The following is a 25,422-nucleotide window of genomic DNA, read 5'->3' on the forward strand; positions in this document are numbered from 1 at the left end:
GTCAGAGATGGTACAAGAGACAGTGGTTTGATATTTCTGGTTGAGATCCTGTTGAAGAGGCAAATAGAAGGAGATGCCGGTGAGCTGTCGTCTAAACTCGACAATCAGGTCAGTACACCAGATCACAACATCACCACCCTTGTCTGTGGGTTTGACAGTGAGATTGGGATTGTTGTGAAGGGCAGAGCGTTCAGAAGAGCTAAGATTGGAAAAGAGTAGGGAGTGGTGAAGTTGAGAAATTTAATGCCTCGGCACAATTGGAAATAAAACGATCCAGATTGGGCAGCTGGCCAGGACGAGATGTCCAAGAGGAGGAAGAAGTCACCCCACTTCCATGCTGATGGCTTCATGTACTGTCAAACCCAAACTACCCATAATTTGAAGGAACAGTGCTTAATCTTTCCTCTGGACACACTCCAACCTAATGGCATTAACATTGAGTTGTCTGGTTTCTACTAGCCTACTCCCCATTCTCCCTATCTTTCCCAGCCCTCTGTCTTCTCCACCCCTTCCCCATCCATTCACAGAGCCACCCCCCTCTCCTTGTTTGCTAGTGTGCCTTCCCTCCCTCATCCACCTATTACCTCCTGTCTTTGAGACTGTGATCCTCCCCTTTGCTCTCCCCCTCCCCCCCACCATTTTGTTTGTGCCTGCCTACATTTTGTTCATACCTTGAAGAAGGGCTCAAGCCCCAATCATTGGTTATGTATAAAGTACTGTATAAAGTACATATAAAGTACTGTACACTGTTTGATCTGCGTTGTGCTTTTACTAAATGTTTACAAGCAGGTGATTATTCACACATGTAAGCAAGAGTAAAGAAACTGCAGGAATAAAAACAGCAATCTGGATCCCAACCCAGCACCAATAAGATGCGTGTAGCAAAATTACAAAACTGAGGATCATTTATGATTGTTTCTATTAAACAACATAAATTGAAATCATAGATGATATTTAACCATATTTCATTAATTCCACTGCTGTTTGACAGTCGGAGAATAAACACGGATCACTGTAGAAGTAATATAAAACTCTAAAATAATACTTAGCCATGCACGTTATGCAATGATTAACTATAATTTTTTACATCAATTATATTTGACACCTGAAAAATTAAAAAAGTATGGTTTTCATGAATCAGATTTGTGTTTTAGATGTGGTGATACGTTTGGAACTTTTTTTCATGCTGTTTGGTCATGAATCTTTTTGGAAGAAAATTCAATCGTTTTTAGAATACCTGTATAAGATTAAAATAGTTTTAGATCCAACAGTATTTTTATTGGGTAGTTTGCAACCTCTGAAAGGCTTGGGATTAGATCAGTTTCTGCTTGCTTTTGTATATTTAGCTTTATCTGTAGCGAAAAAAATGTATTGCTAGTACGTGGGAAGATACAAATATGGTGATATTAATAGATGGCATAATGAGATGAAATATTGTTTTATATTGGAAAAAATTACATATGTTTTGCATGATAATTATATTTTTTTATTAATAAGTGCTTGTTATATTCAGATTTCAATTTACATTGATTAGATCTTAATATGTATATTTAATTTTTCTTTAATATTTTTTTCTTTTTTCTTTCTTTATGGTTCTCCTTGGGAGAGTTGGCTGAAGGGGAGGGGGTTCTTTTTTTTATATATATAAAAAATAACGTTCATGTTTATGGTTAATTGTTGTTTATGTCATATATTATTTGTTTTTTAACGAATAAATAAAGTTATAAAAATAATACTGAGCCGTGCTCTCGAAAATAGAACACTCGACCAGTTGTCTATGAAATCGGACATGACCGATTGATCCGTGTCGCTGGGTTTGCAAAACACAATTGATTTCTCGCTAGCCTCAGGTCACTGAGATGAAACCGGCCACGCTCCACAACCGAAAGAGTCGTTTTTCTATAAATGATGAATGAAATGTACCTGATTTTCTTTTAAATCTCCAATGTTCACCAAAATTATTGAAACCCGTAGCGTCATTTGTAACAATGACATGACTCGCGAGAAATCCATTGTGTTTTGCAAACCCAGCGACAAATGTTACAAATGACGCTACAGATTTCATTTTGTTGTGTGTGAAAGTGCATTTCATTCATAATTTATAAACATAACTTTCGGCGGTGGAGGGTGGCCGGTTTCATCTCAGTGACCCGTTATCCGAGTCCTCTGAGCGTAATAAGTGGGGACACATTAATGAAGAGTGGTGGGACTGGAGGGATCCTTCCAGTCGTCCGTGCCGTCACCCCCCAGTAGTTATGGGTTAGTGCTGAAGTCCAAATATTCTGAAATTAATTTCTGATCGACTATTCAATGACGAGTGTAATTTCTGACTTGGACTGTAAATGTTTGAATTCCGATACACTTGAACTCACTATTAGAATGTATTGAACACAAGGATTGCATTACCTTGCGTGAACGGGTCTTGTGGTTTATATTCCCTCTGCGATTAAAAAAAAACCCCGAAAGGTTAAAAAAAAATCACATTGCAGAACCCATACTTATTTTGCAATATTTTCGCTTTTTGGAAATTGTTGTGCCTCTATATAAGAAAAGCCAAGAAAGAACTCTGAGTTTCGAGTCGTGGATGAGATTGATAATCAGAAACCGTGTACAATGGTCCGAAATGTCCTGATCTTTAAGTTTGCATTGATAACCAACCAGTTTCTGTGAAGAGTATCTGCGAGCAGGGGTTGGCGGCGGCCGCGGACTGGTTCGGGACGACCGGCGATCGATAGGGAAATAAACAGGGAGAGGTCAGACTTTCACAACGGGGTTGGCCAGGCAGAAGATACAAAAGTGGATTTAAAAAACCTTGCCGTTTTCAGGCTGAAATAAATGAACCCGTGAAGATGGGCGATTGGAATTTACTGGGCAGTATTTTGGAGGAGGTGCACGTTCACTCAACGATCGTGGGCAAGATCTGGTTAACAATCTTGTTCATTTTCAGGATGTTGGTTCTCGGGGTGGCCGCCGAGGACGTGTGGGATGACGAGCAGGCTGAATTCATCTGCAATACGGAGCAACCAGGCTGCAGAAATGTCTGCTACGACAAGGCTTTCCCCATCTCCCTCATTAGGTACTGGGTCTTGCAGGTTATCTTCGTGTCCTCCCCGTCTCTGGTTTACATGGGTCACGCACTCTACCGGCTGAGAGCACTGGAGAAAGAAAGGCAGCGAAAGAAAGCCCACCTACGCGCCGAGCTGGAAGACACGGAGGCGATGCTGGAGGAGCACAAAAGGCTGGAGAAAGAACTGAGGAAGTTGGAAGAGCAGAGGAAGGTGAACAAGGCGCCACTCCGCGGTACACTTTTACGCACGTACGTGCTCCACATTTTGACCCGATCGGTGATGGAAATTGGCTTCATGGTGGGTCAATGCCTCTTGTATGGCTTTCGGCTTGATCCCCTTTACAAATGCCTTCGGTCGCCCTGCCCCAATATCGTGGACTGCTTCGTTTCCAGGCCCACAGAAAAGACTATTTTCCTCCTCTTCATGCTCAGCATAGCTGCCTTCTCCTTGTTCCTGAATATACTGGAAATTATTCACCTGGGCATCAAAAAGATCAAACAAGGGCTTCACCTGGACTCCGAGCTGAGCCTCTGCAGATCCAAAAAGAACTCCGTGGTGGAGCAGGCTTGCATTCTCACCAACTCTTCGCCTCATAAACTTGTGCCCATGGTCTTCAGCCGCTATCAATCTTTCCCAGGAGAGGGAGACCTCGCCGATATTCCAATCTGTCTGTCTTCGACAACGCTTGGAACAACCAAAGGTGATATATTTTATATGTAGGTCAATTCAATTCTTTCGACGGTAGAAGAATATACAGTATCGTCGAAAGAATCAGTTACATGAACACGCAGCTAGTTAGGATTTCGAGGTTCCCTATTTCCTCCCTGTTGGCACCAAGGGGTTAGGGTTAGGGTTACAAAAGGGGGAAATGGATAAGGTGGTGGCAACGACTCTGGTAACTTTGGATAGAGCGGGGCTGATGGCTTAACCTCCCCTGTCATCTCGTCCCCCGTTTTCTCCTTTTGGATAGGGGATGCCTTTTTAGTAGAATGCTGAAGGTTTGTTTCCACAGCCATGCAAGCCAATGTCATGTTATGTACATATGCCCTCCTCTGCTCCTTCGCTTCCTTCTGTTGTTTAAATTTTCTTCTATTGAAGATAGACCCTTGGTTTAGGATGATGTAATATCGCTGATGCACAGGGGATATTCCTGTACCTTTCGTTGAGACCATTCTTCCTAAAAAGGAAACCACTTGTCTGCAACATTGCAGCTTTAAATGAAAGACTTTAAAACCTGCCTTGAACAGCTGCATTAGCAGGAGCGTTGTGGCCTCCAAACAGGAGACATGATCAGGTGCTGCCAATAAGATGTCATCTATGTACTGGATCAGAACTACCCCACATGGCAGTACTAGCCCCCCAGCTGTTCTTTCAAAACCTGATTGAAAATCCCTGGGGATAAGATAAAGCCCTGCGGGAGTCGAGTATAATGTAACTTTATACCTCTATACGTAATGGAAAACACATCTCTTAATTGTTCTGCCAGCGGCAAACAAAAAAAAGCATTTTCTAAATCTATACAAGAGAACCACTTGTGGTCAGGGGTTAAAGCAGTCATGGCAGTATATGGGTTTGATACTGGAACTGTGGGTGTTCGCACAATACCATTGATGCGCCTTAAATCATGGGCCATCCGATATATCCCCGTGTCCTGTTTCGGAACAGGTAAGATGGGCGTATTCCAACTCGAACATGAATGCTCAACACCCCTGAATACATTAGGCCATCAATGGTATCTGCCAGACCCACCTCAGCCTCGGGTTTATGGGGATACTGTGTCTGCCAAATGGGAGTATAATCTGAAAGTTCAAAGGTTATGGAATCAACCTGCTGGCAAAAACCCACGTCTGCTGGTCCCACTGACCAAAGGTTCTCAGGGAGAGAATCTAACATAGAGGCAGAGTCGGGATGATCCATCTTTTCTCTACCATGAAAGCGTTCAATCTGTCTATGCTCTAGGAGGACCCGATCATTTGAAGGGTACAAAATCCTGTACGCCTGACCAGATGGAGAGAACTGCACTGTTGGTATTTGAGTATCGGACCAGTCCCTCAAGGACATCAAGTTCCGACACATTGGTCCCAAATCTTTTGCCTGGTGATTAGTGCCAATTGCAAGAGTGACATGAGGTACGGCCTCACTGGCCATCACATACCACTCAAGCTGCTCAGATGTCAATGCAACCGTAGCGGCCACTCCCTCCTTTCCTAATACTATGTAGTCCGAATTAATTTCCCATTGCCTGCCCTCTACCTCTTTATAAAAAGCATGCTGATAAATTTCATCCCCATCACTATCGTAAAAGAGGGTAACATGGAGGGGGTCCGAAGGAGGGGTATACGGGTGTAACGTCTGGATCCACGGCTTCCATTGATTATAAAGCTTTAGCAACCCTCCCTTCTGTGGGTCCTCCGGTTCTAGCAGTCTCCAGTAAATGTCGGCCCACAGTCCCTCAGATGAGGATCCTCCAGCGGCTGACAACAACATCTGAGAACTGGAACAAAGAGTAGTTAATGAACAGTTCACTGAATATCCATTTGGATAGGTGACCTTTATTCTACTGGGTCCACAAAGGACCGATGCTCCACACCTGACCAGCAGATCTCTGCCCAAAAGATTAGTCGGGCACATCGCCGACAGAATATATTGGTGTGTGAAAGTCTGTCCGGCCACAGAAGTGATTAGTGGCTTAGAAAATGGCAGATTTCCTGGTGTACCCGAGAACCCTATCAACTGGATGCTAGAGGATGATTTTTTAGATTGAAACTCAGCGCTGGTAAGTGTTGAAAATCTGGCACCTGTATCTACTAAAAAGGATACTTCCATGCCCATCACTTTTATTTGCAGGAAGGGGTCTGCCAACCCAGCCTGCTCCTGGGTGCTCGGGCCCCGTCACTGCTGGCACCATTGCTCCTCCTCCTTTAGCAATGGGAGTTGTCCTGTCAGAGCTATAGCCGCATGGGGTGCTTGATATACTGGAGGTGGTACTGATGATTTCTGGGGATGTACCCAAGGTTCATATTGTAGTGGTCCATATCCCCTTCTGCATATTAGGGGGAACTCTCTTTTCCAGTGTCCTGGATGATCACATCTAAAACATACGGATGGTGGCATTCGTGGAACACGCCAACCTCTCCCTCTTCTTCAGAATTCCCCCTTTGGACCCCCAGTCCTGTTCCCATAGGTGGATCTCGGTGCCCAATTTGGGTCCAGGTGCCAATACGTATTATTCCCTTATAGTGGCTGCTGAACCATCTGGTTTTCACCCTTTGAGGGATTATTTTTTGTCTCATTGGCCTTTTTCCTAGCCTTTTCCAATTGGAGCTTAAGTAGCTGCACTTGTGCCGACTCCCTACTTTGTTTGTCCTCCTCTTGCTTGGCCCTATAACATCTCATATGATGGGTCAAATGCTTTTCCCATTGCTCAGTCGAGCAACCAGGAATATCAGGGTTATTCTTTAACGCCTCCCTGACTACAGCTGGCAACTCGTTCATTACGGCAGATCTAAACAGTGTAGTTTGCAAGGGTCCTGTGGCAGGGTGCACTCCGGCTTTATCTGTCCAAGTCTCTTTACACTGATTCAAAAAGGCTGAGTCCTCCGAGTCCTCCTTAATGGAAAATGTCAGGGACTGCATGACACCGGGGTGAATGGGAAACTTATCCCACATTGCACCTCCTAGTGCCATAGTATGTTTTGCAAATGGTTCGGCATCAGGGCACATAGTGGTTCCTGCGACCATTTCTACCTGCTGTATTTCCCACAGCCCAAGCTGTTTGCCTAATAATGCCCTCCAGTCTCCCATGGCTATCTTATGTCCCATCGTATGTTGGCAGAACTTTCCCATCCACGCACCGCCTCCCTCAGTAGGAGGTGGCATTTTATCCAAAACACAATTCATATCAGTGAATGAGAAGGGTTGATACCTTTCCCCAACTTGCGGTCCCTTATAAATTAGCAGCATCTGTCTATACCTTTCTGGATGACTTAATTCCTCCCGGTCTCGCAACCCATATCCCGAAGGGGAGCGAGCTCTTCCCTGATCCTGTCCTTTATGTGTAGTCATTTTCCCCCTAGTCGTTATTTGATGCTCCATATCTTCATCCTCACTTTCCACACTGTCACTTGCACTTTCACTTTCCTCGTCCTGAACTCTTTCTCGCTGCCATCTTACACTCACTGGGTCCCCTCCCCTCCTTGTCTCCTCGACTCCCTGTTGTTTGTTGTGAGGAGTGGGGGTGGAGTGATCCTCTGACATTCCTAACCAGAAGGCATTCTCAAGTGTTTGTTCTTGCTCTCTCTCATTTGTTTTTTCCAGTCACATACTAGTTTCCCTTACTTTACATACATCATTCTTTATTCCCTTCGTCAATTCCTTTATTGTCTCCACACTTTCCTGCACAACTACTTTAAGTCTCTCTTTCACCTCCTGGAGTTCGTGACCTGCTAATTCAGTGACATTCACTATTCCCTCATTTATCTGCATCACTGGCATCTGGGGAATTATTCTTATCCTTTTAATTATTATAAGATTTATTTTGGGAATTAGAGTTAGAAGGCTGATTGCCACAGTAACAGGTTTGATTGCTGAAGTAGAGGATCGTACTAAGTTAGTAGGAATTCGATCCAAATTATTTCGCTTTAAAATATGAGGGAGAAGTTTAATTGAGGGTAGGGTAAGGCCAGAGTCCGACAACCCACTGAACCCACAAAAGTATTTCGATAGAAAACCAATACTTGTCCTGCATGTGCATGGTTTGTCTGGATGTGTGTTATGTCTGATTGTGTTTCGCACTGAGAGTCGGAGACCTGTTGACTCCTCAGGTTCTTTTTGTGGAATCAGATTACAAATAATGAGCTCCTCCAAAATTGCCGAGAGGGATTTTGTTTTGGTTTCGTTGGAACATTTTAAAATACTTTTTTAATATAGTCATATAATAATTTAAACATTTAAATTAAATTAACTAATTTAAATCATTTAAAGATTACTCGTTTATTATTAACAGAAACATTGATCTTTCACTGTATGTCACCTGTAACAAACCCATCAGATCCGCAGTGGTCCATGGACCCCAGGTTGAGAAATATTGCTCGAAATAATTCAGCTCATAAAACAGTTGTCCATAGAGGCCTCTGCAGTCTTCAGACTCATTTGTTGAATGATCCCAACCAGGACAAGATTGGATGGTCAGAGCATGGCAGTCCATTAGAGAAGGACTGACGATCCACAGACACATGCAATAACTTGTGTGGATGATATCTGCACTCCACCCCGTTGAATGTGCATCATACATGTATTCACTTACAAAACAGAAAATACTGATTGTCCTTAGACAGTCAGGTAGAACATATGGAAAGAGAAAATGAGTTAACATTTCAAAGAGAAAACCTTTCCATGTGTTTTTGAAACCCTCGATAAGCATTTTGCCAAATTGAAAATCTCCACATCTGGATTGCCAGGATATTAATTTGGACAGCAGTGTTCAAGGGAGAGGAGAGTCACAGCCAACAGTTGCATTTTTAGATGCCAGGGTTCAGCTGTGATACCCCAAGTGCAAACAGCCCACTGACGTGAGGCTTTGTATCCCAATGATGTGTCCACAATTGAAAGAGAATAACATTTGCAGCAGGGGAAGAAGGAGAAACTCAAATAAATAGAAGAATGAAATGATGTTATCAAGGCCTGGTCCTGCAGTTGTACGCCATAGCAATTTTAGATCATAGGACATAGAACAGTGCAGCACAATAGGGGCCCTTCAGCACTTGATAGTGAGGCAATCAATTAAACCTGCTCTGCCACAATCTAATCCTTCCTGACCTCACACCCATAACATATTTTTCTGACATTTACATACCAATCTTAGAGTATTTTAAATGTCCCTATTGTGTCTAACACTACCTACACCCTCAGCAATGCATTCCAGGTTCTCACCACTCTCTTTGTTAAAAACATACCTCTGATATCTCCCCTAAACTTTCCTCCACTCACTTTATGTGAATATCCTCTGGTACAGCTGTTTCCACCCTGGGGAAAAGGTGTTGGTTGTCCATGTGATCTAGGTTTCTCATAATTTTATGCACTCCTTTTAAGTCGCCTTTCATCCTCTATTGCTCCAAAGAGAAAAGCCTTAGCTCACTCAACCTTTCTTCACTAAACATCGTTCAAGTTTATTATCATCCAATTGCACAAGTACAACGTGATGAAACAGTATTCTCTTGTCCTTGATGAAAAACATGCACACATGTTCTTCAATCTAGACAGCATCCTGGTAAATTTCCTCATGGCTCTTGAACTCAATCCCCTGACTAATGAAGGTCAACACACCATACATCTTATTAACCACCTGATCAACTTAGATGGCAACATTAGGGATCGATGGGCTTGGATCCCAAGATCTCTTTTTCCTCCACACTGCTAAGAATGCTGCCATTACCCATGTTTTCCTCCTTCAAGTTTGATCTTCCAAAGTGCATCACTTAACACTTTACTATATCGAACTCCATGCACCACTTTTCTGCCCATCTCCGCAACCTGTCTCTATTCCATTGTATCATACCTTACTATCCTCTATGCTTTCCACACCAATAGACATCGAGTCATCTACAAACTTGCTGACCCACCCCCCCCCACCCCCCCTCTTTGTCCAAATCATTTATAAAAATCACAAAGAGCAGGGCTCCCAGAACAGATCCCTCTGGAATGCCATGGCACACTGACTTCCAGGTAGATCCAGTCCATCCACTACTACCCTCTGCCTTCTACAGGCAAGCCAGTTCCAAATCCACGTAGGCAAATTTTCATTGATCCCATGCCTCATGACTTTCTAAATAAGCCTATCATAGAGGACCTTGTCAAGCACCTTTCCAAAATCTCCATGCACCACATCCATCACTTCACTTTCACCTCCTCAGAAAACTCAATTAAGCTCATGAGGCATGGGCATCACAAAGCCATGTGGACTCTCCCTACCAAGACTATACTTCTCCAAAATACTCATAAATGCTGTCCCAAATAATCCTTTCCAATAGCACTAGACAACACATTTTTTTCCAAAAAGTTTGCTTCTTGAAAGAAAAAGTAAGATTCTGATAAGCAACTTCAAGCTGAATACAAAGATAATTTCAGATATCACATAAGAAGTTGGAGAAACATTAAATTACCTTTCATTGAATTTAGCATGTTTAATCATGTAATGATGCTGACACATTGCATTGGTTCAACTGACCTAAAACAAATTTAACAATGCAGAAACAAGATATGCATAGATAAAGAAAAAACTTCTCGCCAGAATTTATGCATATGCAAGGTTCCAATATACTTTTGAACAACCTTTTGAAGTGGAGACAGACCATAAACCACTAGTCTCAATTATTTCCAAACCACTAAATGATTGTCCCATGAGAGTACAGCAAATGTTGATAAGGCTGCAGAAATAATCATATCATCATCTAACAACTGCTGCACAGAAACAGGCCAGTTTGGCCCTTCTTGTCCATGCTGAACGCATTCTCCCACCACCTATTCCCATTGTCCTGCACCGGCCCATAACCCTCCACACCTCTCTCATCTTTATACCTAACCAACTTTTCCTTAAATATTAGAATTGAACCTGCATCTACCACTTCAGTTGAAGTTCATTCCATTCTCCCACCACCCTCTGAGTGAAGAAATTCCCCCTCCTATTTCCTTCAAAATTTTCCACCTTCAATCTCAATCCATGTCCTCTTGTTTGAATCTCCCCCACTCTCAATAGAAAATGCCTGTCCACATTGACTCTACCTATCCCCCTCATAATTTTAAATACCTCTATCAAATCACCCCTCAATCTTCTATGCGCCAGGAAATAAAGTCCCAGCTACTCAACCTTTTCCTTTAACTCAAACCCTGACACCCAGGCAACATTCTTGTAAATCTCCTCAACACTATCTCTTTTCTGTTTATATCCTTCCAATAATTCGGAGGCCAAAACTCCATACAATATTCCAAATTTGGCCTCACCAATGTCTTATACAATATCAACATGACATCCCAACTCCTGTATTCAATACTCTGATTTATGAAGGCCAACATACCAAATGCTTTCTTGAACACCCTATCAACATGCGACTCAACTTTCACAGAATTATGTATCAGAATTCCTCAATCCTTTTGTTCTACTGCATTCCTCAATTGTCTACCATTTAACATTTATGGCCATTGCTAATTAGTCCTACCAAAATGTAGCACCTCACATTTATCTCCATTTGCCATCTTTCAGCCACTCTTCTCTCCTATATCTCACTACAAGCTTTGATAACCTTCTTCACTGTCCACAACACCACCAATCTTCATATCATCTGGATACTTACTATTCCAATTTACCACCCTATCATCTAGATCATTAACAAACAACAATGGACCCAATACAATTCCTGAGACACTTAACTAGTCACCAGCCTCCAATATGAGAAACAATTTTCTACCACTACTCTCTAGAATCTCCCTTTGAAATATTGTTGAGTCCATTTCACTACTTCAACATTAACACCCAATACTTGAACCTTCCTAACTAACCTCTTATGTGGATCCTTGTCAAAAGCCTTCCTAAAGTCCATTTAGACAGCATCCACAGCCTTCCCCTTGTCAAGCTTCTTAGTAACCTCCTCAAAAACTCTAAAAGGTTTGTTAAACATGATCTACCACATACAAAATCATGTTGACTACATCTAATCTTTCCAAATAATTGTATATACCATCTCTAAGAACACTTTCCATTAATTTACCCACCACTAATGTCAGATTCAGAGGCTTATAATTACCAGGTTTACTTTATGATGTGAAAATGTTCTACATGCCAGGAAAATACATGTTTGTAGCTGATGCACTGTCTCAAATAGTTGACAAGAAAAGAAAAGTGTGACCAAGAGGTTAACATGGAGATACAGGCCGATGTTGACATGATTATCATCTCATTTCCAATATCCCGAGATAGAACAGAGCAGATCATAAAAGCAACAGAGACAGATGAAACAATGAAAGTGCTCAAAGATACAATACAGAAATGATGGCCAGCAGCTACGAATGACTGTCCAATGAGTATTCAGGATGATTGGATATGCAGAGATGAACTGTCAGTTGTGAAAGATATGGTTTTCAAAGGGAGCAGGTTTGTGATTCCAGTGTTGCTTTGCAAGGAAATGCTCCAGAAGATACATGAAGTACACCTTGGTGAGGTCAAGAGGTGATATAATGAGCAAGAATGAACCATTATCAAAATGGCGCCTTACAGCAGTGACTCTTTGCGAGCAGCTCTGATGGGAATAAAATATTCCCATTCGGAACTCTGAAAAAAAATCAAGCAAAAAATGAGAAACATAAAATCAATCTTACCTGAAGGTCCTAAGATCACTTGGAATCGGCAGAATCGGCAATCCTCGTCGGGCCGATGGACCTTTAAACAACAAATCTGTGGGAGTTTTAAACTAACCAGCTCAAGCAGGTACAACAACTACTCCTGCAGGTACAACAACAACTCCAGCAGCAGACCCACGAGCCAGGTAAAGAAGAACCAACTACATATATGTGGGGGGTGGAGGGTGGCTACAGGTCAAGCTGAGACTCCAGGATCTGTGGCTTCCACTCCCTACCATCCACCTGACCAACATAGAGTCCCTGGAGAACAATCTTGAACTCCAAGCCAGACTTCAACATCAGAGAGACATCAGGGAATTTTGCGTGATGTGCTTTACAGAAACATGGCTAAATCCGGACATTCCAGACACAGCACTGCACCCAAGGGCTACACCATCCATTGTGGGAGGTGGCGTGTGTGTCATCATCAGTTCATCGTGGTACACAGACTTAACAGTTATGTCCCAGTCATGCTCCCCGACCTGGAACATATGGCGAACAAGTGTCGTCCATTCTACCTGCCAAGGGAGTTCACCACCATCATCCTGGTCGCAGTGTACAGTCCACCCCGGGCTAATGTCAGGCTGGCACTGGAGGGACTGAGCACTGTGAAAAACAGCCATGAGACAGCACATCCAGATGCCTTCCCGATCATTGTGGGAGACTTCAATCTGGCCAACCTGAAGAAGTGAGACCAGGGGAACCAACACACTCGACAACTGCTTCACCATCATGAAAAATGCATCCCGAGCTGTACCATGACAGCACTTTGGCAAATCTGATCAGCTGGTTGTACTTCACCCAGGGTACAGGCAGAGGATGTAGACCACAGCACCAGTGGTGAAGATGACGAAAGTATGGTCGAGGGAGGCGGAGGAGCATCTGTAGGACTGCTTGGTCTCGGTGGACTGGAACATATTCAAGAATTCATCCATAGCCTTGAATTAATATGCAAAAGGTGTCACCAACTTCATCAAGACTGTGTGGATGAGTGTGTGCCCTCACACAAATACCGTATGTTCCCCAACCAGAAACCCTGGATGAATCAGAGAATCCGCAATCTGCTGAGGGTGAGAACAAGGGTGTGTAAAGCTGGGAATCAAGATCTTTACAAGGAGTCTAAGTAAGATCTGCAGAAGGCCATCTCCAAAACAAAGTGGCAATTCTGGAGGAAGCTAGAGCCAGAAACAGATACACACCAGCTATGGCAGGGAGTGCAGGCCATTGCAGCCTACAAAGCGAAGGTAAACACTATAGATGGCTGCGATGCTTCACTACCCGATGAGCTGAACACATTCTATGCCTGTTTTGAGAAGAAGAATCATCAAACAATCCCTACTAGAATCCCTGCAAAGGCGGAGGACCCTGTGATATCAGTTTCTGAGGGCGATGTCAGAACATCATTCAAGAGGGTAAACACTCACAAGGCATCAGGGCCTGATGACATACCTGGCAGGGTACTGAAAATCTGCACCAACCAACTAGCCAGAGTGTTCACGGACATTTTCAACCTCTCATTGTGGCAAATGTTCCCACCTGCTTCAAAAGGGATATCAATTATCCAAGAGGAGTAACATAAGCAGCCTCAACGATGACCACCCAGTAGCACTAACCTCTACAGTGATGAAATGCTTCGAAAGGCTGGTCATGGCCAGAATTAACACATATCTAAGTAAAGATCTGGACCCACTGCAATTCACCTACTGTTACAATCGCTCGACAGCAGATGCAATATCATTGGGTCTCCACTCAGTTCTGGATATCCTCAAAAACAGCAATTCATGCATACAACTGCTCTTCATAGACTACAGTTCGGCCTTCAATACTATTATCCCCTCAATGCTGGTCAAGAAGCTACAAGCTCTAGGCCTCTGCAAATGGATCCTTGACTTTATGATTGGAAAATCACAGTCAGTGTGAATGAGTGCTTAGCCCACTGCTCTTCTCGTTATACACCCATGACTGAGTGGCCAAGAACAATTCCAATGCCATCTACAAGTTTGCTGATAACACCACAGTTGTCAGCAGAATCACAAATAGCAATGAGGAAGCGTACAGGAGGGAGATAGATCAGCTCATTGAATGGGGTAATGACAACAACTTTGTGTTCAACATCAGCAAAACCAAGGAGATGATTGTGGGCTTCAGGAGGAAGTCAGGGGAACACAACCCAGTCCTCATCAGGGGCTCAGTAGTGGAGAGGGTCAAGAACTTCAAATTTCTGGCTATCAGCATCTCTGAAGATCTCTCCTGGAGCCTCCATGTTGATGCAATCAGAAAGAATGCTCACCAGTGACTATACTTTATGAGGTGTCTGAGGAGGTTCAGTCTATCACAGAAGACATTCATAAGCTCCTACAGGTGTACTGTGGAGAGTATTCTGGTTGGTTGCATCACTGCCTGGTATGGAGGCGCCAACTCTCAGGACAAGAATAACCTCCAAAGGGTTGTTAACTCAGCCTGCGACATCACAGACACCAAACTTCACTCCATCGAGGATATCTACATGAGGTGGTGTCTTTAAAAAAAAAGCAGCCTCTATCCTCAAAGACCCCCCACCCCCCCCCACCCAGAACATGCCCTCTTCACTCTGCTACCATCGGGGAAAGGGTACAGCAGCCTGAAGATGAGCACTTAGCATCACAAGGACAGCTAAAGATGTTGGCACTGTCAGAGCCGCTGTAGTGGCAGCACTGCCGCTGGTGCAGACCTGCGGGGAGCAGAGATGCAATGCTCCTGCAGGGTCCAGCCACCCAGTCGACTGCCGCTGACTCCACACGGATTTTGAACGGTCCATTCAGGGAGCCGATAGTGTTTTTATTTGAGATCCCACGACCTCAGGGTCTGCATCCAAGATGGCGGCACCTATTAATCGGCAGCAGCCATGAGGGGCTGCAGATTCCGGGGAAGTGGAGGACTGGAGCAGGGCACCAAAAAACAGGGAGACCAACCCCTGTCTGTGAAGGAGAAACAGAAGGGATGGCCCACGGGACTATGACCACAGAGGTGGATCGGTGAGGGGGCTCTGTGGTGGGCTGCTGGCAACTCAAGGCAAGGAACCCATGGAAACTGTAGGCTGCTGGAGAGTGCTGTTGGGAGACTGGCCGGAGGGGTACCAGATATCGAAACCGGGATGCGAGGAGGTGCTGAGGGCTGTGTGGCTGAGGAGGCTCCAGAAGCGCTGGAGGCAAATCTACGGACACTCTTCTGGGAGGACTCTCTTTTGCTTCTCTTTCTCTGACTGTAAGAAATGTAAGAGGCACCTAGGCAATTTCTGCCGGTGGCAAATCTATCTGCCTTGCAGCAGGCAAAAGGAAATTTCATGTAATAGGACATTGTTTTATTACTATGTCAATAAATTGAAATTGAATCTTGAACTTTTTCCCCGCTACCATTAGATTCCTGAATAATCAATGAACCAAAGACACTGCCTTACTTTTTGTGCTCTACAATTGTTTTTTTTTATATATAATAATGTCATAAGATGGTTATAATATGTATGTTTGCACTATGATACTGCAAAAAAAACCCAAGTTTCATGACAATAAATCCTGATTTTGATTCTGAAGACATCAGCCAGACCACTGTTTCATGCAAAATATGCCTCTCCTATAGATCACAAGCTCTAACTCATGGTCGTAATCCATCACCTCTCAGTATGCAAGAGTCCAGCACAGGAAGAAAAGAAACACGTGGTTCAGTGTCCACAGAAAGACATTAAATCTAACACAGCAAATGCAAGCAATACACTGGTGGAAACACACAGAAAACCAAAAAGGACTGTTAAATCACCTCAGAGACTGATTGAAAGCTTCTGAGCGGAAAAAGACTGGCAACAGAATGTAGGTAGCCTTGTGTTGACATAATATTGTGTTTGTTTTTTTTTAAAAGGGAAAGATGCGTTATTATGCTTGTAAATAAGAACTACATTTCCCAGCGTGTAATGCGTGCAGTTGGGCAGAAACCAAAAGTGGTAGATGGCAGGAGTCGTGGGCATTGTCGCTGGAAGTCAGTTGAAGCAGCTCAAGGAAAATAAAGTCAGTTAAGTGTTAAACCCACGTAAAGTCGTTCTTCTTGAAAGTAGAAGCATAACAGAAATGTTTTCTCATTATGGTCCTGAATGGCTGATTGAGACTATGGCTTTAGTTTCAATTAACCCAGCCAGAGAAATATCATCCCTGCATCCACCTTGTCAGCCAGAAGAAGTTTGTACATTTCAACTTGTTATTTTTGTAAACTCAATCGAATATACACCCAGTCTGCTTAATTTCTCCTAAAAAGGTGTATCCACAACCCAGAAATTAAACTAGTGAACCTTCTTTGCACTCCCTCTTGCAAATATATCTTTTCTTTGTCAGGGTGATCAGAAATGTAGATAATTTTGCCTGTGTAATCTTAGCAGAGCCCTATAAAACTGCAATACTATCTATAATATTGTTTTCAAATCCTTCTTTAACCACCAGTGTGCCACTTGCTTTTCCTGAATGGATCCCATACCTGAATCTTAAATTCAAGTCATTCATGCACAAAGAAGTCCAGATCATTCTCAGCACTAACTTTAATTCTTTAAACTTTAACCTATTAAAAAATACTATTCCTATCTACTTTTCTACCAAAGTGGATGATCTCACATTAATTCATACTATATTCTCTCTGTGATGGTTTCATACTTGTAAGTCATTTTAAATCCCCATGAAAGTCTCTTTTAAGCTCCTCATAACTGACACATATCAATCTTAGCAGAAATGGATAAATTACACTTGCTTCCCTCATAGAGGTTGTGAATAGCTAGCATCTTTAAACCAATCTCCATGGCATGCAATTAGTCACTATGTCTCAATCCTCAAAGAATCAGTTTATTCCCATACACTTATTGAATGGACAGATCCAATCAGTGTATCATGCCCAATTCAATCTGCTCTATTTTTGTTAAAACATAGGCGATTCCTTCGGCCTTCGAAAAATTCATAAACATCACATCCACTCATTTCCTTTTTAGTCTGATGGTTAACATCTCAAAAAATCCTAGCAGAATTGTCAATCAGGATTTCCTTAAGTCTATGCTATGCCAAATTCTATATTTTTAAAAGTCACCACATTTTTTTTAAAAACCACATCTTTGCAAATACTTTGCAGCATTTTAATACCCTAATTATCATTATCGATACCTTTGTTTTCCCTCTCTCCACCTCCTTCTAATTTCTAATCCTAGAATCAGTGAATTTTGCAAGACAACTGCCCAATGCATCAATTATTTCTATTGCCACCTTTTCAAAAATTCAGCGCAGGGTTATTGGTCCAAGCAATTTATTTGCTTTCAGTTTCATTCATTTTGCCAGGATTTTCTTTTAAAATTGTGCTGCATTCTTTCATTTATTCAGGTACTCCAGACTGGTTTTCCATTATTTCCAGAAAGGTTTCAGGGCTGTGAAATCAGGCATGAAATATTTATTCAATGTCTTTGCTCTTTCCTTTTTCTAAATGTTTTCTGCAATGCAATGTCTTCTGTCTCAGGCTGTGAGAAACAAATTTTACAAAACTTTCCCCTTCCACATATCAATAGACGCTTAAATCTTATTTTATGTTTTCCACTTTATTACTCACACTCAAATCTATTTTTTCTTATCAATTTCTTTGGTTTCTTTTGCTGAATTCTGAAATTTTCATATTGCCCATTCTAACTGCTTTACCTAACAACATTATAACCTTTTTTCCTGCATTTATAATTAATAGGCTTTTCACAAAAAAGTGATTTGATGGTGCCTAACAAGAGAAGTTATTAGATCACTTTTTAAAATTGTAATTTTCTAATTTAAAGGGTTATATTTATTCAAAACTATGAATTAATTGTTTATATATTAGTCATTGTGTGTCTCATAATATAGTTTCCTAACCTACTATATTAAACTTAAAATTTTGTCATATGATCGTCTTTGCTTTACATCTCCTTTAATTACAAGATTGTTGGTTAATCCCTTTCTCTTTGCACAATACAAGTGATTTTCTGTATCACTTCATTAATTGGTTTAGAAAATTATCTTATTTGCACTCTGCATGCTCCACATTATTATTGCTAATTTGGTTTCCCCAGTACTTACACAGATTAAAGTCTCCCAGGATTATTGTATCGCCATTATTAGAGGACCACTTCCTGATCTGTGCATTGACTATAATTGTTGGTGAATATTCACACAACTCCCAACATTGTTTTCTAGCCCTTTCTCAGCTATGCTTAAAATTATTCAATTTCTTGATTTTGTGGGCTATTATCCTTTCTCCCTGTTGCTTTTACCTCATCATTTAGGATCAGGTTTGAACGAATTTTGATTGAATATCTTTTAAACAGATCAAATTATAGGCAAGCAGTTTAGAATTGTCACATCACATATGTTATGTGTAATTTTACATCCAATAAATATATAAATATTAAAATGTGAAGATGTTTGATTTGTTGCATGCAAATACATATTTTAAACATCTCAGATAAATAACAAACATTTTCATTTGTGATATTAAGAACCAACTAATCAAACTGGAAGAGAATACTCAGTGGATAAATCTCAAGATGAGCTGGAGCAATACCACAAGCAGCATCAGGAGGAGCATTCAAATCAAGTGAACTACACACATGATAGAAGGGAAAATCAGGATCACTCACCGAGTAGTGATGTTACTTCTAAAAAGCTCGATCCGATTGACCACGATTCAAAAAACAGCAGCAATGTTAATAATGCATCGGAACAAGCCAAGGTATCTACCTACCTTGCAAGCCAATCAGAAATCCCAGCCACCAGCCGCAATGCTCTTCGCAAACAGAGCAGAGTCAGTTCTTGTAAAGAGTATCCAGAAGACTGTGGTGATCCTCAAGGTGGCATAGTGAGAAGGGTGAGCTGCGTTGGGATTAAAACAAAGAAGATTTCTGAAAACTCAATGGCTAGCCGCCCTCAAAGCCCAGTTTCCACAAATGGCTCAAGTACTGAGTCAATGCACAATGAAGAAAGTCCAGCCACTACCCCTCCTCCTTCAGGACGTAGAATGTCAATGGCAAGTATCAGGCTTGAAATAAAACTGTTAATATATTATGATATAAATATATGGGCTGAATTTTCAGGGCACCCATCTGGTTGAAGCAAGGCAAAAAGTCCCTGAAAATAGTGGTTAACAATTATATGCGAGGCCTAAAACGTGGGATTTCAGGGTAGGTGATACAATTTACTGTAAAATGTTAAATTGGGTTTCATTATTCTGTTAGTATCCTGCTGGCTATTTGGAACTGAAATGGAATGAGTGGGTGGTCCAACCAAAGAGAATCCCAAAAGCATGTTCTCCACCTTGCCTTGTTTTACTACAGATGCTTCACAAGCCTGTGAATTTTTTCAAAGAAGGTGATAAAGGAAAGTAATGAACGTAAGATAGTGGATGTGGTGTACATAGATTTTGTTAAGGTGCTTGACAATGTCCTCCATGGTAGGCTCATTGAGAAAGCCATGATGAATGGCTGCATGGATTCAGATTTGGCTTGAATAGAGAAGGCAGAGGATGGTATTAGATGGAACATTTCATGCTGGAGGTCAGAGTCTAGTCGTGTTTTACAGGGACATGTTCTGGGACCCTTGATCTTTGTGATTTCTTTTATAAAGGATATGGATGAAGAAGTGGAGCAGTGGGTCAGTAAGTTAAATAACACAAAGGTTGAAGTTGCTGTAGATAGGTGCAGAAAATTGTCATAGGTTACAACAGGATATAGACATTTGCAGAGTTGGGTGGAGAAATGGCAGATGGAGTTCAATCCAGATAAGTGTGAAGTGATGCACTTTGGAAAGTCAAATTTAAAGGAGAAGTACATGGTTGATAGCAAGATTCTTAACTATGTGGAGCCTAATGTTGATAGGGTGGTTAAGAAGGTTATGGTGTGCTTGTCTTTATTAGTCAGGGGATTGAATTCAAGAGCCATGAAATAATGTTGCAGCTCTATGTTGTGTTCAGTTCTTGTCACCTTATTATAGGAAGGATGTAGAAGCTTTAGAGTGGAGATTTACCAGAATGTTGCCTGGATTGTAGAACTTCTAAAGAAGCAAAGTTGACTAAGCTTTTCTATTTGGAGTGTCGAAGGATGAGAGGTGATTTAATGGGGTATATAATTTCATGATAAGGTAGACAGCTAGTACTTTTTTTTCCAGGGTGGCAATAGCAAATACCAGAGGTCATCTGTTTCAGGTGAGTGGAGGAAAGTTTAGGAAAGATAATAACATAATGTAATAAATAAAAAGATAATAAATATAAATATGCTATAATATAAAAGGATGTGTAACTAAATATTCACAGTTGTAGATAGTTAAAAATATGATGTTTCAAATGTAGATATCTAGGTATTATATGGCTGTGAAGACACAGAAGAAGGTTTGCTTTTTGACTCCTCCATCAACAGCACAAAAGTAATTTAACTAGTTGAACCCAAGGATCCTACAGGCCTGATGACATTTGGGGAGCAGATGCTGGAAGCCTGGCTGAATCAGTTGGGACCATCATAATCATGGTACACCATAAACAGTAAACCAAAGAGACTACATTGCAGAAATTATTGATTAGGATGGAAGCAGGTTGGGTGACTGGTTGTTGTGGTAAATGTTCAGAGAATGTAGAACCGCAGTTTGGTTTCCTATGTTTAGCATGTTACTAAGGAACCTGGTTTTTAATGAGAGTGAAAACCTGCGAAGTTCCAAACTTGAGATTTTTCTAAATCCCTCTTGGCATTCTGAAGAATAATTCGGACTGGACAATAAATACTAGTTTTGGAGGCAATAACCATATTCAAGACACCCCTCACCTCTGATAATCAAAGACATTTGGCAGTATTTAAAATGCATATAAAAATGCAATTATTTAATACTAAATCTACATTCGATTTCCATGTAATAACAACTAAAGCAATTCATAAATATTGTATTTGATGCATGGTTAATCCCAATTTAATACATATTTTAAATATCTCCTAAGAAAAATATCATAGGATTCATTGGGAGTGTAACTCCAAATACTTTATTCATTTTTAAAAATTTCAGACAAAACCAAGAAGAACCAAGAGCTTTGTTACATCTAAAACATAAATCTGATAATGTCAAATTAAATTTCTTTAACTTCTTAAGTCTTAAATATAATTTATGTAAAAAATTATATTGTACTAACCTTTACCTAATATTAATAATTTTAGTCATACTTTGTTTACACATCTTTCCAATGATTCTCATCGATTTTAACATTCAAATCAGATTTCCATTTTAATCTTGATTTATGAATTTGCAATTTCAGAGCATTATTCTGAAGTAATCAATACATTTCTGAAATAAACATTAAAATTTAGGGTTACAGAGATGACATGCAGAATGTGTTCATGTATTGCACTTTAAAAAAAATACTTATAATTTACATAATATGTATCATTCCTTTTGGGAAATATGGAGCCCATATCCAAAAAAGTGTTGCTTTAAAAATTTAAAGATCTCTCAGTATCTGGTCTGAGTGGTGAACCTGGGCTCCACAATTCAAATCAATTTTATTTAGATTTATATTTTTTAGATTGACATTCTCCTATATTATCTACATATATTTCTTCTTTATCTGTTCTTTATTTTATTATTAGATTAGAAAGGGGGAAGAAAGTTGGGAGGGAAAGAGAAGAGGGAGGGTTGAAAATATTCACATAATTTGATATCAATAAGCCTATATATATATATATATATGTATTTTTCAATGTTATTTAAAATGTTAAATAAAATATTTAAAAGAGTGCAATTAAAAAAAAATAGATTGCTGAAATTCATTTAAAATAAGCACAGAGAAATAAAGCATCCATTTTCACTGATGTTCTTCATCCATCTGGACAACACAAGTGGGACTGTGTTACATTTGCCAGCTGTGGTTGCTCAAAACCTGAAGAGCAAAATATAAAATGTGTCTAACTCCTTTGCTCATTCTAATGAGATACCACTTTTCAAGTCAAATCAGGGATAAAGGGGGAGGTCAGATGGGTTGTACAGAGGTGCAGCTTTGGAACATGCTCACTCACATAGATGATAATTGTCACTTCTCTACATAACCACCATCAGCACCATCTAACCCATGACAATTTGGTCAAAAATGAACCGTCATGAAGAGTTGTTGGTGAATCAGATTTGGTAACAAGGTTTGACAGAGAATAGGGCAAATATTGAAAAGGAAACAATTTCATGCTTATCGATAAAGAGTAGAGGATTATTTCCATGTTTTTTTAAAATTGTGAAAGAATATTATGAAAATATGTTATTTCTTTTTTCTTTCAGAGCATGCTTCTAGAACTTTCTTCCATCATGAAAAAATGAGACAAATCAACAAAATTAAACATGCAGTAATTTATATGATTTAAAGACATTCAGAATACAAGGTTCCAAAGAGTAGGAATGGAAAAGAAATTTTGAAAATACTGAGGCATAAATGCTTTAATGATAATCTCTCAACATTACAAACTTGCTTATACTGTAGTGTTTAATGTATGAGATATTTAATAAGACGCATACCATCTTTAACTCTCCATTCAGTAAAATGTATTTTATAGGTGCTTAAAGTGCTTTTCAAAATAAATGTGACAAAATTAACCAGTTTCATTTTTTTTATTTGATCAGTATGCAATGCATTAATTACAATATATTCCATAGAACATAGATTCATAGAACATAACAGAACTGTACAGGACCTTCAGTCCTTGATGTTGTGCTGACCTATGTAAACCTACTTGACAATAATCTAATTTTTCACCACCTCACACCCATAGCCCTCTATTGTTCCAACTCTTGGTCTGATATTCAAAGTCACAAGAAAGAGAGATTTCGAGTGAGGTATACAAGATGAATTAACTGAAAAGTATTGCTGTTGAAAATGAGAGGGTCAGTGTTTGGTCCGAGTACTCTTTATTGAGACTTAGTGGTAAGTACCTGGAAGAGTTTATGTGGACTTCTTGCAGCTTTTACAGTTAACTTTGTTTTTGTAAAAACACAATAAATGCTAAATATTTATGGTACACGGTGTATTAGAAGAACAGTAAGGTAGGCAGAGGAGGTGGGTTGGTCCTGTTGGCTAAAAAAGGAATTAAATCTTTGGAGCGAGGAGATATTTGAATCCCTGAGGGTAGAATTAAAAAACTGTAAGGGTAAAAAGACCCTGAAGGAAGTTGTATATAGGCCTTCAAACAGTGGCCATGGTGTGGTGTGCAAACTACAGGGGGAGTTAGAGAAAGCACATAGAAAGGGCCTTATTACCATAGTCATGGGGGAATTTCAATATGCAGGTTGATTGGGAAAACCAAGTTAGTGCTGGATGCCATGATAATTATTGAATGCCTTTAGGATGGCTTCTTAGAACAGCTTATGGCTGAGCTAACCAGGGAAATTGTAATTCTTGATTGGTGATTGTGTAGTAAACCAGAGCTGATAAAGGAGCTGAAGGTAAGAAAAGCCTTCAGAGGCAGTGATCATAATATGATAAATTTACTCCGCAGTTTGAGAGGAAGAAACTAAAATCAGATGTGTCAGTATACCAGTGGTAAAAAAGGGGGACGTCAGGGTTTTGAGAGACGATCTGGCCAAAGTTGATTGGAAAGGCAAAATGGCAGGGGGGATGGCAGAAAAGCAATGGCTGGAGTATCTGTGAGAAATAAGGAAAGTATATTTGAAAAAAAGAAATATCTGAATGGAAAAATGACACAAGTGGGAATGACAAGAGAAGACAAAGCCAAAGTAAAAGCAAAAGAAGGGCATACAAGGAAACAAAAAAAAAGGTCATGGGTAGATAAAGGACTGGGAAGCTTTTAAAAGCCTACAGAAGGCAAATAAGAAGGTCATTAGGAAGGAAAAAATAAACTTTGAAAGGAATCTACCAAATAATATCAAAAAGGTTAGTAAAAGGTTTTTTTAAGTATATTAGGGTTAAAAAAAAAGAGCTGAGAGTAGACATAGGACCAACAGAAAAAGATAATGGAGAAATTGTATTAGAGACAAGGAGATGGCAGAAGAACTGAATAAGTACTTTGCATCAGTCTTCACTGTGGAAGATATTGGCAATATACTGGACTTTCAAGGGTATCAGAGAAGTACTTGAGAAGCTGAATGGTCTAAGGGTAGAAAAGTGTCCTGGACCAGAAGGAATGCACCCTTGGGTTCTGAAAGATGTACTTTTCGAGATCATGAAGGCATTATTAATGATTTTGCAAGAATAAATAAATTCTTGCATGGTTCTGGAGGACTAGAAAATGGGAAAGGTCACCACAATTTAAAGGGGAGGGAGGCAGCAGAAAGCAAATTATAGACTTACTAGTCTAACATGGTTGGGAAGTTGTTGGAGTTGATTGTCAAGGATGAAATTATGGAGTATCTGGAAGTGAATGACAAGTCTGCATGGTTTCCTTCAGGGAAAATCTTGTCTGAAAAACCTGCAATTTTCTGAAGAAATTACAAGTAGGCTGGACAAAGCATATGCAGTGAATGTTGTATATTGGATTTCAAAACACCTTTGATAACATGCCACACATGAGGCTGCTTAACAAGAGGAAGCCCATGGATTTACAGGAGAGATACTCGCATGGATAGAACACTTTACGATCATCAGGAAACAGAGAATGAGAATAAAGGGACTCTATTCTGGTTGGCTACCAGTTACCAATGGTGTTCTGCAGGGATCAGTGTTGGGCCACTCCTTTTTATGTTGTTTTGGATTATGGAATAAATGGTTTGTGGCTAATGATACAGATGATACAAAGATAGGTAGGTAGGAATGAGGGGGAGGTGGTGAGGAGGAAATGGGGAGGCTGCAGAGAGACTTTGATAAATAAAGAGAATGGGCAAAATAAATGGTAAATGAAATACAATGTTGGAAAGTGTATGGTTATGCACTTGGATTAAAAAAAGGCAGACTATTATTTGAATGGAGAGATAAT

At 40.5% G+C, this 25,422-nt stretch overlaps 1 protein-coding gene across 1 annotated transcript; it reads left to right on the plus strand.

Annotated features, from left to right (window-relative positions):
- Nucleotides 1-2,849: 2,849 nt before the first annotated feature.
- gja10b (gap junction protein alpha 10 b) lies at nucleotides 2,850-23,025 on the plus strand. The gene is made up of 3 exons (XM_069888113.1): nucleotides 2,850-3,768; nucleotides 18,976-19,502; nucleotides 22,778-23,025. Exons 1-3 carry the CDS (start codon nucleotides 2,850-2,852, stop codon nucleotides 22,814-22,816), a joined length of 1,485 nt encoding a protein of 494 aa, XP_069744214.1. The 3' UTR covers nucleotides 22,817-23,025.
- The last annotated feature ends 2,397 nt before the right edge of the window (nucleotides 23,026-25,422 follow it).

The sequence above is a fragment of the Narcine bancroftii genome, chromosome 6 (assembly GCF_036971445.1).
Source record: "Narcine bancroftii isolate sNarBan1 chromosome 6, sNarBan1.hap1, whole genome shotgun sequence".
Lineage (NCBI taxonomy): Eukaryota > Metazoa > Chordata > Chondrichthyes > Torpediniformes > Narcinidae > Narcine > Narcine bancroftii.